This window comes from Neomonachus schauinslandi, chromosome 3 (assembly GCF_002201575.2).
Source record: "Neomonachus schauinslandi chromosome 3, ASM220157v2, whole genome shotgun sequence".
Classification (NCBI taxonomy): domain Eukaryota; kingdom Metazoa; phylum Chordata; class Mammalia; order Carnivora; family Phocidae; genus Neomonachus; species Neomonachus schauinslandi.
Genome location: NC_058405.1, coordinates 189,412,260 through 189,431,493, shown reverse-complemented (window position 1 = coordinate 189,431,493; position 19,234 = coordinate 189,412,260). Strand labels below are relative to the sequence as shown.

The window sequence follows — 19,234 nt, the reverse complement described above, 5'->3', positions numbered from 1 at the left end:
GGGGGGGGGGGGGGGGGGGGGGGGGGGGGGGGGGGGGGGTGGCCAACCGCATGCAAATGCATTAGAGTGCAGCTAGGGGGCCACCCTGGGCAGAAGCTGAAGAGGAGAGCTTATATTCACACCTGTGGCCCTTGATCTGCCAGCCCCGGGGTGTTAGAAGCCCCAAGGCCAGGATGTCAGGCCCTCAGGCTTCTATGTGTTACCTATTGTTTTTTAAAGATTTTATTTATTTATTTGACAGAGACACAGGAGGGGGAACACAAGCAGGGGGAGTGGGAGAGCGAGAAGCAGGCGTCCCGTGGAGCAGGGAGCCCGATGCGGGGCTCGGTCCCAGGACCCTGGGATCATGATCTGAGCGGAAGGCAGACGCTTAACGCCTGAGCCACCCAGGCACCCCCTGTGTGTTACCTATTTATCCTTGCCCTTGCCCATGGCTCCTGCCTAACCAGCTGCCCACTCTGTCTGGGAGCAGGCATGGTCTCCCCGTGCTGTCTCCCCAACTTCCCTAAACTCCAAGGGGATAATCTGTGGAAAGGAGCTTATGTTACCTTCACTCTCCACACTTGGCTGTGGAAAGATCTCAAAGTCAAAAGTATCTATTAGAGGTCTCTTGATAGTTCCCATGAATCTCACCAAGAGTCACAGGATGGAGAGCAGGGGAGGTTTGGGGGGTGTCCAAGGCCAGGCTTTCGAACGAGCTCTGCCACGTACCCTGGTTTTTCTCACATGTAAAATGAGGCCATAATCTCACCTAACCAAAAAAAAAAAAAAAAAAAAAAAAGACAAATATGTATTTAAAGGGGTTGGGGGTGGTGATGTTTGGGAGAAAAGAGATAATGTGTATCAAAGCGTCGTGAGATGTGCAAAGCCTGGCAATTTGTTTCTCAAGAATTTTCTTGAAACTCTGAGCAAGGAAACCATCCTCGTTCCCCTTGTCCGTGTCCTAGAATGGGACCATGGGTCTCACAGGCAGAATCATTATGTAGAGAACTTTTTATTTTTTATTTTTTTAAAGAATTTATTTATTTATTTGACAGAGGGAGACACAGTGAGAGAGGAAACACAAGCAGGGGGAGTGGGAGAGGGAGAAGCAGGCTTCCCGTGGAGCAGGGAGCCAGCCCGATGCGGGGCTCGATCCCAGGATCCTGGGATCATGACCTGAGCCAAAGGCAGATGCTTAACGACTGAGCCACCCAGGCGCCCCTGTAGAGAACTTTTTAAAAAGGGGTAGCTTCATATTCTTGTCCTTTCACTGGTGAACAGAGCTCTGCTTAGCACAAGGCTGAGGAGATGCTAATTGCTGGTTTTTATATTTGAAAGGGAAGTTATTAGAAGAAGTTGCAATTCAGAAACTTCAAGAAGTGGGAGGGCGTGGTGAGGGTGGAGGGGGGAGATTGCATTTCCTGTTTTCCCTGCAGATGGTGTTGGAAAACACGGCAGGAAAACCATGGATACCCATGAAAAAAATTCCAAACTTCATTCTCTTTGCCACCAGGGGCCCAGCCCAAAAGGTGACGAGTGGAAGAGGTGGATTTCTTTTCAAGAGCTGGGGTTCGCAGGGGTCCAGCTAAAGGCTTGTAGGGTGAAGACAGCCTTCGGAGGGTGACATCAGCCTGCAGCGGGCGCCAGAAGCAACAGAGCACAGAGAGTCTGGTTTTCATTTACAGTTGGGTCAGGCCCACAGTGGGGAGGGGGAGCGGAGGGGAGGGGAGGAGGAGGGGTCGGGAGGAGGGGAGGGGAGGGGAGGAGGAGGAGAGCTGGAGGAAGCCCTGACTGTATCCTTGGACCGGGTCCAGTGTTTGGAGCTCAGTCTTCCACCGAAGGCCGCTCAGTTCTCCAGCGCTCCAGCCTCCTGCGAGGACCGCAAGGGGTTTCCTCCTCTGCCCGGAGCCCCACTCCTGCAGACAGGGAAGCAGACACCGTCAGTGGGGAAAGTCATGCGAACCTAAGTGAATACAGAAGCCCAGGGACATACACGTCTTCTGATTTGCTCAGGGTAAGTATGCGGTCCCCTCTGCTCTCCCGGGCTTGTGGGCCAGGAGGAACGGCTTCAGTTCGAGCGTTCTAGGGGGCTCTCGTGCTCGCTGTTCTGGACATGGTTCTGGTCCCTGGAAGATTCAGCTGAGGTTTCTTTCCCACTTCGGGGCCCCTGGGTTTCTGCAGCTTGGTTAAGGCCACGGCTTGCCGGTGGGCTGCAGTCGCGTGGCGCCGTGGGCTTCCTCCGCCCATCCTGCAGTGTTCCTGGGTTCAAAGTCTGTTTGACGTTCTCTCCTCCTTCTGGAACTTGGGGGGAATCCTCTTTGTTAGCAGAAGTGTCTTGCGAGGATTCTTAACTACCTGTTGAGCAGCTCTTCGGGGAGATTCTGTCCGAATTCTCCCCCACAGGCGCGTCAGGCGGGCATCCTGCCTGGGGGTTCACGTGGGCAGGGCCTGGTGGAGCACCTCTGCTGCCCTTGGGGGCTGGGGGCAACTTTGGTGCCCCGGCTCCGGGCCAAGTGAAGAGTTCCTCGGCCAGTACCAAGGGTTTCCTCTTTTCAGGAACCTGAGGTCACTGTTGGAATCTCTGTTCTGGGGCAGGGGAGTCGGGTGGGGGGGGTGTTGCGTAAAGGAGCTGCCGAGGTCAGAGGAGGAGGGGAAGGCATTTGGTGTTTGGGCCGCATGCCCAGTGGATAAGGCAGGGCTCCTAGGGCCGTGGGGCCCGCCCGGTTTGCCCAGATGTGGCAAGGGTGCCAAGTTGGGAGGCCCAAGGCCTGTTCCCGAGCTGGGACGCCCAGGATGGAAAGTGTTCTCTGACAGTTGCCAGCCTGCCTTGGGGACCCGTTTCAAGGGTTAGAAAGTGGACCAGGATTGAAGCAGGGGTGGGGTCGCTGGGAGGACCCGGGGGATTCCAAGGGGGGAGTATAAAGCACAAATCAGCATTTCACAGCCTGGCTCAGCAGCACACTGAGAGGCTGGTCTGAACTCCAAGAACAAACTGCTCTGAGTGCAGGGGTGCTGACCCGCGCCAGCCAGCTCCTCGCCCAGCACACAGCTATCTCCACATGAGAACTGTAGGATCGGAGGGCTGCAGAGGTGCTCAGAGCCCATGTGGGCAGATTCTCCTCCTCGACCTGGGATCCCCTGACCTCCCAGGGCACCCATTCTCAATACTTCGAAACACTGAACAGAGATGGCTTTAAAATCAAATATTCTTTGTTCCTAACCAAAATGATATTGAAAAGCAGCTGGCTGTTGGATCTCGTCGGAGCTTCTGAGTTCTTTGCTGGACTAAAGACAATGGCAGAGATTTTTGGTTGGAAGCCACTGAGGTGTGGTTCCCCGGTTTTCAGGATACAGAATCAGGGGCAGGGGCTCTGAGATGCTCAATGACTTGCAGGGCCTGCACAACCCATGGGTAGCTGAGATGGTAGTAAAATCTTCACCATTTCAGGAAAACAGATGGCCAAGCAATGGAGGATCCCAAGCTAACTGACATCTAGATTGGAACGGGCCATTTAATTTGTCCCTGCCCAGAGGACAGTGTCCTTCTGTCCTATTTTATTCTAAGTAATGGGAAACTTGGTTTATGTTCTCTAAGGCTCTCCCAGCTGATGGAGGAAGAAGTGCTAGGAGCTCAATGTTGGCTGGAGAATTTGAGCTGTAGGATCTGAGCACCTGACCTGAGTGGGCTTCTTGCCTCATTCAGGCCACCTCTGGGGCTGGGGGCCAGAGGGGTGGGACCTGTACTTTGTTCTTAATGTGGGCTTGTTGCTGAGGGTGAGGGCACAGGGATGGGGAGGTGAGGGGCTTTTGTAGGAACTCAACATATAGGAATGATCATGTGGTCTTGACCATCTTTGTTGAGGCAAGGGATTGCCATTGAGGCTTATTTTTCTCTTTGCCTAGTCCGGCAGTGAGAAAACCATGAATAAGACATTGGGTGGAGAACAGCGCCACAAGCAAGGTGGAAAAGTGTGGCCATCCTGCCTTTTTCCTATGGGGGAATTGGAGGGTGTGGCCACCCTACCTTCCTGGGAGGTGGCCGGGGAAGCCTCTAGAAGGTTAGCCCTTGGCTCCAGCTCCTGGGAGGCTGTGTGCCCCACCCCACCATGCTTGTGGCTCTCAGCTGATGGATTATACGGCCAATGTCCAAACAAGGCGTCTTAAGGGCATTTTTGATATAAGATCTTTCTGAATAGAAATGTCTTTGTTTCTGCATCTCCCTTTATTCTGTCCACATGAGTGCCTTTTGTCAGAACCTAACAGAGCACTGATGATAAAGTAGGAAGAAACCCCCTAATTGATAATCAATGATGGATTTCTGGCTCAAATGAGGTTCCCCATCTGACCGTGGTTTTGGGTCAGGGGGCTGCAGGGGCCACTGCTGTAAGCCAGCTTGAAATCAGCCCTCCGGCCCTTTTGGAAGTTGGTTTGAGAGTTCCTGCCTCGGGAGCTTGCTGCCCGGGGAGGTTGCTCGGTGTGTTCGGACAACCAGATAAAGTGTGGTCCTCACCAGCAGCCTGCATCACCACCCGCTTTTGTGTGAAATTCCACATTTAGGGTTTAAAAGCCACCAACAAGCCACAGAGTCTGTCCTAAGGGACTGTCTTGCAGGCATGCTAATGACCTCAGCCAGAAGTTTTATTTGACAATTCGTTTTTGTCACTGTTCTGTTTGGAGGAACCCGAGAGGATCTGCTATGTCTTGGAGAGGAATCACAGGCGGCTTCCCCGTCTCAATGGGACACTGTGTACCAGACAGCCTTTCCACGGCGACCCCCGGGCTCTCGTGGTGTCTTCGCCGTGGAAAGCACGCAGTGAGAGCCACTCCACTGTGGCACCAACAGCTGACGTTTCAGGAGGGACCTGACATTTAAAAAAATCTTGTTAGTAGCTCTAGCTGAGGAAATGGAAGCCCGACATAATTCAAATTTTAAAGCAGGGAAGCTTTAAAAAGTTCCTGCTAACTCGGGGCGCCTGGGTGGCTCAGATGGTTAAGCGTCTGCCTTTGGCTCAGGTCATGATCCCAGGGTCCTGGGATCGAGTCCCGCATCGGGCTCCCTGCTGGGCGGGGAGCCTGCTTCTCCCTCTGCCTCTGCCTCTCTCTCTCTCTCTGACTCTCATGAATAAATAAATAAAACATTAAAAAAAAAAAAAGTTCCTGCTAACTCAGACGGCTTGGAACTAGACAAGGACACTTCTCTTCACTCCCTGCATTTCCAGATATGGTGTCTGTCTTTCCAGTGTAAAAATTCTGGAAGGTTATATCCTCCACTTTAAGGAAAAGATGCTGCTTGCTCCTTCTAAAGCATGGGTGACGCCCACCCTCCCCACTCATAACACACAGGGTCCTGATTTACAAAAGGGGGCTCTCCACATTATGTTGATTTTTTTAAAAAGATTTTATTTATTTATTTGAGAGAGAGAGAATGAGAGAGAGCGAGCACATGAGAGGGGGGAGGGTCAGAGGGAGAAGCAGACTCCCTGCCGAGCAGGGAGCCCGATGCGGGACTCGATTCCGGAACTCCAGGATCATGACCTGAGCCGAAGGCAGTCGCTTAACCAACTGAGCCACCCAGGCGCCCTATGTTGATTTTTGAAAGCATAATTTTGAACGCCTTCTGGTCTCATAGGTCTATTCTGGGAGGGAGATGAAAGTTCGAGTTAGCACATACCATCCCAGTGTAGCCTATCCTGAAAACGCAGGCTGGTTTTCTGTCCTCTAGAGGGCGGTGTGTGTATCCCTCTGAGCTCGGGAAAAATCCCCAAGTGGTAGGAGTCCTTCAGGGTGTGGTTTCTGGGTTTGCAGGGAGTAGGTTGATAGACATCTCAGCAGGGCTCATGGGTAACGTTAGACTGTTTAAACACATATTTTTAAATGTGACTGTAATATCTGAAGTGGATATAAATTTAGAATTTTATTTTTTCTGTGCTCAGGTACTGAGGTGAAATTATGCCTTGAAACGAGGCATTCTGCACTCTCAAATAGTTTCATTACAAGGGCACTAGCCAAATAAGAACTTATAAAAGAAACATTTTGCCCACATCCCCTAAGAAAAGTTTAAGTTAACAGTAAGTTGTTTCAGAACCAAAGCGAGTTTGCATATTCAGGTCATGCTGTCTCCACGTAGGATTTTTGAACTTTAAAACTGGCAGGAATAATGTGAAGGTGAACTGATCCAGTATCTCCCAAACTTTGCATTACCAGCCCTTTGCTACTTTCTCCTAAGAGGCAACTTAGTTGAACATGTTTTAAAAAATTCACACAGACTATCATTACGAACGTCCCATTTTAAATCTTTGTTCAGACCTATCGTTAGCTGAGATTGTTAGCCTGAGCTACCCACTGTCAGGGTCCTAAAGGACAGAATTCTAGCTCAGAGAGAAGGTACCTAACCCTCTGCGCCGTCCATGTGTTCTCATATTCGTTCAAGCTCAATGAGCCCTGCTCTGCTCCATGGGCCCGGGAGCTTTGGGATTGAGGGAGGGTTTGGGAATGACTGAGACATAGACCCCGCCCTCTGCTTGGCAAATATGCCATTTCCATTTGGCTATTTTAAATATCAAAAAATTACTACCTGGGTGGATGCTTTCTCCACACCCTTGACATTTCAGACGAGAGAATGGAGCACAGAGAGGTGAATGACCTGTCTGAGGTCACAGTGCTAGTAGAAAAGCCAAGTCAGCATTTCTGGGCGCTCCTGCCCATATTAATGTGAGCCCATCCTAAGCAGATAACCCGGGACCAGGAATATCAAGGGAGTAAAAGTTGTTAGAGAATATTTTAGGGTATCCTGTGAAGAAAGGCACTTCTTTCCATTGACCAGTCTTCTGTGGAGCTGTGTATAAATTTCCTTAGCTGAGAGGTAATTGTTTAAAAAAAAAAAAATCTGGAAAGAGTAGAAAAATAAGACAAACAGGAAAAGTTCTGCCAAACCCTTGCCCAAAGGCAAATTGTTAATCTTTTGTAGGGGTCTGGCTGCATCTAGCAGAGCATGATCCTGCTGTTCTCCTTCCTGAATCCTAAGACTCACAAAATACCGAGAAACATTCACGAGCTGGGACAGGCCAGGGGAACACAGGGTGCGAACTAGCTCCGTAAGATTTCCCTGGTGTACGCCATACGTTTAGTTTTCATGGACCCAGAGCACCGAGCATTGGCCACTGGAAGGAAGAGCTCATGGGCCAATTTAATTTGAAAATTAAAAATTGAACAGCAGCTGGAGATGACTCAGGTCTCCAGGGAAGCCATTCCAGGAAACTGGTTTTTCTCTTCTGGAATCTTCATCAGTTGATTCAGCAGATCCGGGCCAGCACCCAGAGTTAGAGCCAGCTCAGCTGAGGCTCACAGATTGCCCGATGTGCCCCCGGGGTCTCTCTGTCTCTCGTTGGGGCAGCAGGAGACCCATCCCTGGTCAGGCCCAGGGAAACAGATGGAAGGAAATCTTGGCAGAACCCCACCAGTGAGAGCATCAGCCATTAGCCTTATTTTACACATAAAATAAGTGAGCCTGGGGAGATTAACTGACCATTGATGATGCAGAGGTAAGGAAGTAGAATTTTTCCAGACTTTACACTAAATCTGGTGTTGATAATATTATATTAGATGTTTCAACTTAATTAAAAAAAAAGTCTATTTTAAATAATCTTCTCTTCCAGATTTGATGGTGAATCAGAGCAGAAAACAAAGATGTTTAATTTTTCCTTACAGTGTGAGAATGTTTTAGCCACTCTGGGTCAGTCTACAGTGGAACAGCATGGTTTTGGAGAGGCCAGTAACCCCCAAAGTCCGTGGCCAGGAAAGGCAGAGAGGTGGCCCAAGGCCAGCGCCCGCCTGGAGAAGTGGCCCCGCGGGTCACGGCGTTGCCGTGGGGCAGACGTGTGTGCGATTTCTTCTGAAGTGTTTTCGAAGGCACTCTCTGCTTTAATGTTAAATCCCCTCTAGTCTCTGCGGGATGTTTATCGTTAGCAGGATAAATGGAGAAAAAGCTGTGTCTGGCTGCCTTGTTTTTTTTTTTTTTTTTAAAAATTTTTTTTTTTTTTTTGAGACAAAGGGAATGAGAGAGACAGAGAGCACATGGGGGGGGGGAGGGTCAGAGGGAGAAGCAGGCTCCCTGCCGAGCAGGGAGCCCGATGCGGGACTCGATCCTGGGACTCCAGGATCACGACCTGAGCCGAAGGCAGTCGCTTAACCAACTGAGCCACCCAGGCGCCCTGGCTGCCTTGTTTTAAGAGGGCAGAAAGTTTTCTACACACGCGCAGCGGTATGTAGCTTTTCCAGCTACCGCAGATGTAGAACTTTCTGCTTCGTGGTTATTATCTTGGACCCTAGGAATATGTCTTCTAAATAAATTTCCATGTATCTGGCAGCTAATCTGGAGGTTCTTCAAGTTGCCTTTATGGGGGGAAGGAAGCTGACCCAGACAGTGCTCAGCACACGCTCTCGCTTGACCTCATTCAGGGGGGAGGCTACTTGCGGGGAGGAGGGGGGGGACATCCAAACCACCTCCCCCTTTCTACATTGCTCTGTTTAAATACATGAGCTGCTGAATGGGTATCGTTTTACTTGATTTTACCAGGAGGAGCCAAAGATGAAAGATCTTGAGTTGGTTACTGAGTGTCTACAAGGACACTGTGGGTGGTAGAAAGGCTAAGTGAACATAGTTCATCAGAAGAGTTAAAATTTCGCTGTCACAGAGCCTGGGTCAAACAGATAATGGTTTACAGATATGTGTGCGTGGCTGATATTCTCTTCCCTTGTGCATTTTCATAAAATGGAAAGATGAGGTTCAAGTTGTAAAATAAACAGTTAAAAGACCACCTTCCCATTTAGAGGGGGTTTTCTCTGGAATGTTCCAAAGCATTTGCTTTTGAGGATTCCCCCAACGCTCTTTCAAATGGCAGGAATATATTAAATTCCACCCTCTTCCTTCCCTAACTGAGGACCTAATAAATCCTCCTTTTGCTTCCTCCCTAGGGGGTGAGAATGGGGACTCCTTTCCCAGGATTCTGGCCAGAAGGGAAGGGGAGTGAGAGAAGGAGGGAGAAGTAGGGTGGGCTGCCAGCTCGGGGCCCCTGGGGTTTCCTGAGGTGTGACTGCTGGTCTCGCAGCAGATAGGCCACACACCCGCCTGGTCTTCAAGGATTTCTTTCGCTCCTGCTTTAAATGGGACATCAGGAGTTAACAGAAGTCCTAGAACTTGATAGAAGGACCAGCCTGATTTTAAAAAGCAGTGCTTGCAGAAGAGCAAATAAATGCTCTCAAAATGGGGCCTCTGGATATATTTAAGCCTTTGTTTCAAAATGATTTCCTTGTGTGCTTGTGTGTGTCTCTTTCTTAAAAAAGATTTCCAGACATGGAAAATGAAAAAGCTTTTGAGTAGACTTTATGAAAACTAATTTCATGGAATTGCAAAATAGCTTGGGGAAGTCTTTGGAATTCGACCCAGTAGGATGGCGAGTCGGAGGTCCATGGAGAGCCATCTTTGGAATGAGAGATGTCTTTGTAAGTTTCAAATGGACAGCTACAAAAAGGAAAAAGGCACCTCAAATCCTTTTCAGAACGAGGCAGAGTGAAGGAATTACTAATGCCACATAGAAAGATAAGAATGAAAATTTATAAATCACAAAAAAAAAAAAAAAGAATGAAAATTTAATGAAGTTCTATGACCGGATCTGTTGACTTCTGGACCCAGAATCTATCACACAAAGAAGCACCTCACCGCACCCAACCCTAGGGTCTCTAGCAGCCAATTCTGACTTTTCTTTCATATTTAAAAGAAGAGCAGCAGACAAATGGATCCTATTGACACAGACTCTGTCCCCAGAGAAGTCTATTTTTTCCCCAGAGGAGATGGGGAGTTTCCTAGGGATCTGGGCCAAACCTGGCGCCATCTCTCAGGGTTTCCTGGGGCTCTTCCCATGGGCTTTGCAAACACAGACTTTGGTTAGGATTCTGGTTCTATCTTGTTTTATCCATGTGGTCTTACCTCCCCTGGTTTCAGTTTCTCAGCTATAAAATGGGGTGGGGGTGGGGGTGGGAAGCAGCCATTGGTTTGTTGGGCAGAGGACATGAAATCCCATGGGTGAGATAGAAGTGCCGGTAAATTCTACTTGAGCTCTCTTGTCTCTATTTCCTGGGGTGGTGGGGAGGGGTGGGGGGAGGGTAATGAGGGAGTGTCTTCGTCCTCCCTCGTTAAAAATGAACAAGCCCGGTGATCATTTGGGAAGATGATGTTTGACATCTTTTAAAAACTTCAGTTTTAAAAATTGGGACTCCATGACATGATAAATAGAATAGACTTAATTGCAAACAGAAACACTAACAAATATCCAGCAGCTGGGCTAGGAACACTTGAGCCACATGACTGGCTCCCGAGCATGATGGCAAGAAAAGTGTGTGGGACTGAAGGCAGTTTTCCCACCTGGGAATTCAGCTCAGCCAAACCACGTGAGCTCATCAGTCATGAGTGGGGCTTGGATAACACAAGCATCGTCTCCAGAACGGGAAGAGCTTTTCCCCCTCTGTCCTCGCTCCCCTCCCCTTCCCTCTCCTCCCCTGCCCTCCCCTCCCCTCCACGCTTCCCCTCCCCTCCCTTCCCTTTTCCTTAATATCTGGGTAGATTTTAGAAAAGATAATTCCTGTGCACTGTACACTCATTTCATTATTTTGTGTCTCAATGGGCAGCACTTCATTTATGGGGTTACCCTTCTAAAGATGAAAATCTTGGAAATAAAAGTTTTTACATGTCATTTTCAACCGATTTAAGATTCATTTTCCTTAGAGAAGAGTTGAAGTAAGTAATGCCTCAGGAAGATGTTAGAGATTTCATCTCATTACAGTTTAGATTTTTTTGAGCTTCATCAAAGAGGAGAAAATTATTTTGGAATTTCTCAATAGAGAGCCTACTCAGTGTTTAATATTTGAGAGGATTCGTGGATTCCAAGAAGTCAGATGTGACGCCATGTGGGTTGCAGGGACGGTTACAAAGCCATTAGTAAGCTGCTGAACACAGTGCACCCCGTTTGTGAAAGCTGCCTGCAGGGGCCTGGGGCCCTCCCGTCCCACACCCAGCAGAGGGTAAGCAGATCTTATCTCCCGACCTGCTTTTCTCCACATGGATTGCACAGTCCAGTGATTTCTTTTTTTTTTTTTTTAAAGATTTTATTTATTTATTTGAGAGAGAGAGCACAAGCAGGGAGAGGGACAGAGGGGGAGTGGCAGATGGAGAGGGAGAAGCAGGATCCCCATTGAGCAGGGAGCCCAATGCGGGGCTCGATCCCAGGATCCCGGGATCATGACCTGAGCCGAAGGCAAACGCTTAACCGACTGAGCCACCCAGGCGCCCCAGTCCAGTGATTTCTGAAGAGACCCTATGATATTCTCTTGCTCTTATTCTTAAACAAAAGCACTACTTAGAATCTTGCATCTTGTGCGTGGATCAAATATTTCAAACAAGTAGCTGGACTCCCTGAAAGATTCACATTAAAATTTTTCATTGAAGCGGTGGTATATGGTGCTTAAACTTTAGCGGGGAGGTAGAATAGATGCTTTTAGAATCACATGTGAACATGGATCGTATCCCCAGAAAGCCCCGTATACACAGTTACAGGTGTGCACACATTTGTGGGAGTTTGACAAATCCTTTGAAATTTGTGGATCCCATATTTAAAAAAGGTTTTGACCAATTACAATATTACAGGTTGTTTTAGAAAGGGCTGGCTATAGTTTTGGAAAGAATCCAGTAGAATTCAAATAACATGGACAATTTTCCCATAAAACAGTTTTCTAGTAGGATGCTTATTGGTGATAGAAAAATCCAATGTTTAATTTTAATAGAAAGAATCAAGAGTAGCACACATACAATGTACTTTTACATTGTTCTAAAGTGTATATCCTAAAGGTGTCTGAGTGGCAGAGTTGGTTAAGAGGCTCTTGATATTGGCTCGGGTCATGATCTCTGGGTCATGAGATTGAGCCCTGTGTTGGGCTCCATGCTGGGTAGAGTCTGCTTGAGATTCTCTCTCCTTTTCCCTCTGCCCCTTCTTCCCCCCTCTAAAAGAAGTGTGTATCCTCATTGAGAACACACACACACACATAAATTATAGACCTTGCATTTACTTTTTTTTTTTGTCCCCAGTAGAAAAATTCGAGAATAGGTTTAACAGATTGTGGGGGAAGGGAGGTATGGCTGGATGGAAAGATCTGGAAGATTCCCAGGGTGGAGCATCGGCTTGAGGGATTTCTAGGGAGTGAAGGGGGCAATCGTGGGGCTGGTTGGAAGGTCATCCTCGGTAGAGAAAGCAAACCAACCAGCTAAGTGGTGCCTGTAGGGAGTGCCCCGAGCACCAGCCAGGACTCAACTAGGACTTGGGGACACTGTGGCAGCAAAGCACCGAGCACTGGGGGCTGCCCCTTTCTATCGTATCGACCTGTGTCTAACGCGTGTTCACCATTTCAAGCCAAGATGATTGTGCTGAGCCTTTGAAATACTGCCGTTATGACCACTAGCTGTCGCCTTACTGTAAGAAAGAAGGATGCCCTCTTGATGACTGGCCTCCTGATCATCATGAGAACAACCTTTTCTTCGCAGTGTTGATACATTTCCAGGAGAAAGTTGTATTGACAGGTGGTTCTCTTTCCAAGCTCTCAGAATTGGAATCACAAGGTAGATTTGTCTCAGCCCGGGTGAGACTTTGTTGACTTTCCTTGGAAATCCAAAAGTTCAGTGGATCTTGGAATCCACTCTCTTGTTTATGGTTTTACCTTTCTCTGTCTGGTCCACCAACTTTTGGCCTACTGGCCGAGGGCCCACACTCTGCGTCTCGCTGTTCCTCAGAGCTGGGCCATGAGATCTGAACTCCAGCTTCTCCCTCTGGGCCTGACTTTTGGTGGGCAAAACCGTGCGCCTGAGCTTAGGTTTTCCTTGTGTTCGCTGCAGCTGTGTCCTTAGGTAGCAGCCTCAGAGGGGCTGCCTCTTGGTTCTCCTTGGCCCTCAATGCTGTCTTGCTGAGTAGTCCAACCGAACACTGGTCTCCTGCCAAGGCCACCTCACTAAATAGTCAGACAGACTTTCCTCTGCTGTCATGACTTGTGTTGCTCTATATGACAACACTGACGATATCAGACCATCCTTAACACTGACTTCATTAGCAATGTGGGGAAGATGGAGTTCCTGCACTGTACGGTGGACAACTGTGAACAGAATCACTGGGCCCATGGAGTGCCTAGGGCAAGAGGAAGGTCTACCTGGTAAGGTCAACAGGTGCAAAAGCTTAGGCCTTACGTGGAGCCGATTTCAGAGCTCAGGTGGTACTGAGGGCAGAAATAATTTTTGCACCAGGTCTCAATGTTACATCAGATTCTTTTTTACTTTCGTAAGATTCAAGTCTTGTTCCCCAAATCTTAATATTTTGCTGCCCGATAACATCTTTTCTTCTTCCTTTCCAAGTATTATTTACGGACAAGGACAAACATTGTGCTGTTTCTTTCCAGGGGCATGGACACATGCTTTAAGAAAATGTTTACTAGTATTTTGTTCCCATTTTAGCTCTTAGCCGTGATCACACCTCAGAGAGTTTATATTATACCTGTTAAATCGATGGTTACATTTAAGGGGTACATTGTTACCCTTACTTTTGAAAACAGGTGATTTTTCCTGTCCTTTTTAAAAAATTGTGGTAAAACAAACATGACATAAAATTTACCATCTTAGCCATATTTTAAAAAATATTTATCTATTTATTTTTGAGAGAGAGAGAGAGTTGTGGGGGGAGGTGAGGGAGAGAGAATCCCAGACTGCCCTGTGGATCCCGATGCGGGGCCCAATCTCATGACCGTGAGCTCATGATCCAAGCTGAAAGCAGGAGTCAGATGCTTAACCCACTGAGCCACCCAGGCGCCCTCCATCCTAACCATTTTTAAGTGAACAGTGCAGTAATGTTAACTGTATGCACCTTGTTGTGCAATGAATCTCTAGAATTTTCTCATCTTGCAAAACTGGAACTCTTCGTTTGTTGAGCATCTCCCCCCTCCCCATTCCCCACTCTTTGGCGACCACCGTTCTATTTTCTGTTTCTAGCCGTTGGACTACTTCAGATAACCTCCTCTAAGTGGAATCTTGCAGTATGTGTCTTTTTGTAAAAGGCTCATTTCACTTCTCACGGTGTCTGCAAGGTTCGTCCACGATGTCACATATGATAGGATTCCCTTCTTTTTTAAGGCTGAGTAGTACTCCACTGTATGTGTATCCCACATTTATCTTTACCTGTTCGTCCATCGATGGGCATTTATGTTGTTTCTACTTCTTGACTGTTGTGACTAATGCTGCAATAAATTTGGGTGTGCAGATATTTCTTTGCAATCCTGTTTTAGTTATTTTGGATGTATGTCCAGAAGTGGTATTGCTGGGTTATATGGTAATTCTATTTTTAATTTTTTTGAGGACCCTCCCTAGAGTTTTCTATAGTGGCTGCACCGTTTTATATTCCCACCAACAGGGTACCAAGGTTCTAATTTTCCTGCATCCTCATCGATAATAGTTGTTTAATATTTTTTTGATAGTAGTCATTCTAATGGGTGTGAGGTGATATCTCATTGTGGTTTTGATTTGCATTTCTCTGATGATGAGTGATGCTGTGCATCTTTTCATGTGCTTAATGGCCGTTGGTGTATCTTCTTTGGAGAAATGTCTATTCAAGCTCTTTTCCCATTTTTAAGTTGGATTATTTGCTGTTGTTGCTGTTGTTGAGTTGTGGGAGTTCTTTATATATTCCGGATTTGAACCATTCATCAGATACATGGTTTGTGAATGTTTCTCCCTTTCTGTAAGTTGCCTTTCACTCTGTTGATGGTTTCCTTCGCTGCAAGAAATTTTTGTTTGATCAAGTCCCATTTGCTTTTAGTGTCGTATCCAAGAAATCCTTGCCAAATCCAATGTTATGAAGACTTTTATATTTTCTTCTAGGAATTTTAGAGTTTTGGGTCTTACATTTAGATCTTTAATCTATTTTGAGTTAGTTTTTATAAATGTTGTAAGGTAAGCATCTAATTTTGTTCTTTTGTATGTGGATATACAGTTTTCCCCGCACCATTTGTTGAAGACTGCCCTTTCCTTATTGTGCAGCCTTGGCCCTCTTATGAAAGATCATTTGACCATATACATGAGGTGAGAGTTATTTCTGGGATCTCTGTGTCCTTCCATTGGTCCGTATGTCTGTCTTTATTCTAGTACCATCCTGTTTTGATGACTGTAGCTTTGTAATATGTTTTGAAATCAGGAAATGTGACACCTCCAGCTATATTTTTCTTTCTCAAGATCGCTGTGGCTCTTCTGGGTCTTTTAAACTTCCATATGATTTTAGGATTTTTCCCCCCTATTTCTATGAAACAAATGCCGTTGGAATTTTGATAGAGCAGGGGTGCTTTCTGATTTGGGGTAAGGGGAGGGTGTTGTTTGTAGGGCAAAGGTCTGGTGACACAGGCTACCAAGCCCATCTGAGCACGAGCTTGGCTGGTTGGAAGTCACGTGTGCAGCCCCCAGCTGGTGCGTGGCTATGGGAGATCGTGTAGCAACGTGGTCAACCCTCAGGTCTGGCATCACAGGCGTGGTAATTCAATGTCCTTGGACGTGTTCCATTCTGAGATTGGTAGTTGGCATCAGCAGGTTTTTGTTGGGAAAAGAGTGCTAAATAGAGAGCAAGGGCAAGATTTGAAGTGGGTCCAGAGGCCATGGTTGTGTTTGCACACACTCTAATTTGGGCAAAGCCCATTTTCTCCATAAACTGAAGATTTCCTGTGGGATTCTTTCAAACCTCATCTACACAATTAAGCTGGGTGTCACAGACCTGCTACTCTTTGGGTCCACAAGTACCTTTACTCTTGACTCCTTCTGCCATTTGTTTGGTGACTTGCTGCCCGCCTCAATCTGAGAAGAAGCAAGGTTTAATTGCCCCCCCCCCCTTTTAAGCTACGGCCAAAGGTATATAATCACTAGATTCAAAGATTCTCATGTATTGTTTAGTCAAAACTACATTTCATAAAAGGGATAAATCCTTGATGTACTAGTTTGTAATCTGTCGAAACTGATCATTTTACTTTGCCCTATTTTCTCGTTCAGGTTCCCACTTGGTGCTTAGACACATTCAAAATGAGGAAACATCGGCATTTGCCCTTGGTGGCCGTGTTTTGTCTCTTTCTCTCAGGCTTTTCTCTTACCCATGCCCAACAGCAGCAAGCAGGTAAGATCCAGAAACATTTCTTACTTTTATTCAAAGGAGTATGTTCTCTGATTGTAGATCTTAGACCTCACGAGCTTGAGATAGAACTTAGACATACTTTGAAAGGATGGTGAAGCCCTTTGTTACAGGATGTTCATTCAGCATACAGACTTTTCCAGATGCTCTGTATCCAGGGAGAGACGGCTTATTTTTACTAAAACTTGGGTTTGATATCTTGGAGTTGGTTTGCAGGTGGTTTGTTTTTACACTGGGTATGAGCAGAAAGCTTGTTTCACAAATATTTTACCCAATGAAGAGCTTTTCCACATTTCTGGCACTGGTTTGGTCTCACAGCATATAAAACCAGGACAAGACAATTATTGAGAATAAACATTTTTCTTGAAAACAGAACACATAGATCACCCTCCCTCTATAACTCTGGGCACAAAAAGACATTTTTCATCTAGAATCACCCCATCTTTAAAAAAAATTAGTTTCTCAAACCGGTTTACAAAATAGATGTGAATTAACCCTCTCAAGAATTTGCTTGCAGAGTTTTAGAAAACTGAGAAGTGCTTCATGCATTGTGAGCTCAGAGGGATGGCCTTGGGTCTTCTTCTCCTTTGCCTGGAGAGTGGGCCTTGGGCAGGGATCCTCCTACTGGGCTCCCTGGTCCTTAGATGGCAGGGAGCTGAGCTCCACCTCATGGAAAGGGGAGCATTACTTGGGGCATCCGGGCAGCCTAAGGTAAGTAGAGTCCGGGAGCCGGCTGTGTGAGGCCAGCCTGGCCCACAGCGCAGAAGGGCACTCGCCCCCCCCATAGCCTGGCACCCTGAGCCCCCTGCTTCCACTTTCGAGAGAGGACTGGATTCATCTTTGAAAAAGATAAATAACATCCCACATCTGCAAAGGCTTTTCTGGCCCTGAGAAAGATATAGTAACTAGTTAGAGTACCTTTCTTCATGCTAAAAAGACAGAAAAATGAGACACTGCCTTTCACTACAGTTACATCAGTCTTCCCTTAAGGAAGACCTCTTTATTACATTTATTTTTCTCGCAAATTACCCAAAGCGGCAGAGGCTAGTTGATGTAAAACGGTAGAAGTTTTCACGGTTCCTTCTTCTCAAGGCCCAGTCTCAGAGCCCCGACTGAAGGATGAACTCATAAAATGCTGGTTGGCGATCTCTGATGGGATAGCCTTCTGGTCTCATCAGGTGGGTCTTGGGGCTCAAACTGTCACAAAGAATCATGTCTGAGTTAAAAGACACTCCAGGGAATGCTCCCCCTCCATTCTGGAGCCTGCCACTGGCTCACGTATGGGGCTCATGGCATATGGAACTTGGGCCATATGCAGCCATCGAGTCCCCACGCCCAGGTCCCCGCATCTCAGGTAAGTCAGCCTCCCTGCCCGTAGTGTGAGCGAGGTGCAGCTCCCTCAAGTGACAGCCCAGTTCAAGCCCAGACAGCGTAGGAAGGAAGGTTTTGCGCCGATGGGAAGTCATTGCCTGAACAGGAGAAAAATCTAAACCAATGTCTTTTTTTAAAGATGTCAAAAATGGTGCTGCTGCCGATATAATATTTCTAGTGGATTCCTCTTGGAGCATTGGAAAGGAACATTTCCAACTTGTTCGAGAGTTTCTGTATGATGTTATAGAATCTTTAGCTGTGGGAGACAGTGATTTCCGTTTTGCTCTGGTCCAGTTCAACGGCAACCCACATACCGAGTTCCTGTTAAATACGTACCGTACTAAGCAAGAAGTCCTCTCCCACATTTCCAACATGTCCTATATTGGGGGAAGCAATGAGACTGGAAAAGGATTAGAATACGTAATGCAGAACCACCTCACTGAGGCTGCTGGAAGCCGGGCCAGTGACGGAGTCCCTCAGGTTATCGTAGTGTTAACCGATGGACACTCGGACGACGGCCTTGCTCTGCCCTCAGCGGAACTTAAGTCTGCTGATGTTAACGTGTTTGCAATTGGAGTTGAGGATGCAGATGAAGGAGCCTTAAAAGAAATAGCAAGTGAACCGCTCAATATGCATGTTTTCAACCTAGAGAATTTTACCTCACTTCATGACATAGTAGGAAACTTAGTGTCCTGTGTGCAGTCATCCGTGGCTCCAGAAGGGGCTGGAGGCACAGACACCCTTAAAGACATCACAGGTAATGGCAATATGGCCAAGCTGCTACCCGCCTCGCTGTTCTTTGGAGATAAGCTTGGCCACCGCTGGTGTTCGAGCAACACTGTAGCTAGCCGTGGGTGGGTGCAAGCGGGAAGAGATGGCTGTTCATGGGTCTAAAAACAAAGGTTTGACCGTGCCCTGGAGCTCCTTCGGAAATAGAGCTCTCACCTACCTCCAAGAGGGTGTTTTTTTGAACGCTTAAATTTGAACTCTAAAAATACCCCCATCTGCTATTATGATCCCCCACGAGGCACTCCTACGATCCCTAGCAAAGGAAGCCTCTGTGTAGCGAGCCAGGCGTCTAGCAAAGAGCCCTCGCACCTGTTACCTGAACAGAGAGCCTGTTTCCTGGAAAGAAGGCTCCCGGCCAGAAGGCCATGCGGAGGTCACAAAGAGAGGATCTTCTTGGGAAGGAAATCCAGAATGGTAGTGAGTCAGTGCCTGCAACAGCCCACGCAGGGGTCCTGCCTTGGGGAAGAGGGGGGAAGACAGGGTCAGTGGTGTGGAGCAGGGTGGGGAGGAGCCCTAGAGGCAGCCGGGTGTGCGACCCGGGGAACGCCACCACCGTGTACAGAGGGAGACCGAGGGCAGACCGTGGGCGTGCAGTAGTTAGTGTCCAGCGATGCTCACAGGCCCACGTGGCCCTCATGTGCATAGGGTGCAGTGGACAGAGGGCCACTGGGGAGGGGGCAGCTGGAGACTTGGGAGGCTGGCGCTCAGGAGGGTTAGCCACAGAGATGTTAAAGTCTCTGGAGATGAGCACAGGGTGTGCAGCGTGGACCCAGGCTGAGCGTGATGGAAAGGAATCCCTTAGGAAGGTCGACGATCCCTTCGGGGCACATAGTTGCCCCGAG

At 47.6% G+C, this 19,234-nt stretch overlaps 1 protein-coding gene across 1 annotated transcript in view; it reads left to right on the top strand.

The window, feature by feature from the left end:
• Nucleotides 1-16,126: 16,126 nt before the first annotated feature.
• Nucleotides 16,127-19,234, top strand: part of COL6A3 (collagen type VI alpha 3 chain) — a 64,191-nt gene continuing 61,083 nt past the window's right edge. The window contains exons 1-2 of the mRNA XM_021679034.1: nt 16,127-16,217; nt 17,743-18,360. Of these exons, the coding sequence (XP_021534709.1) occupies nt 16,127-16,217; nt 17,743-18,360 (709 nt within the window). The remainder of the gene's footprint in view (nt 16,218-17,742; nt 18,361-19,234) is intronic.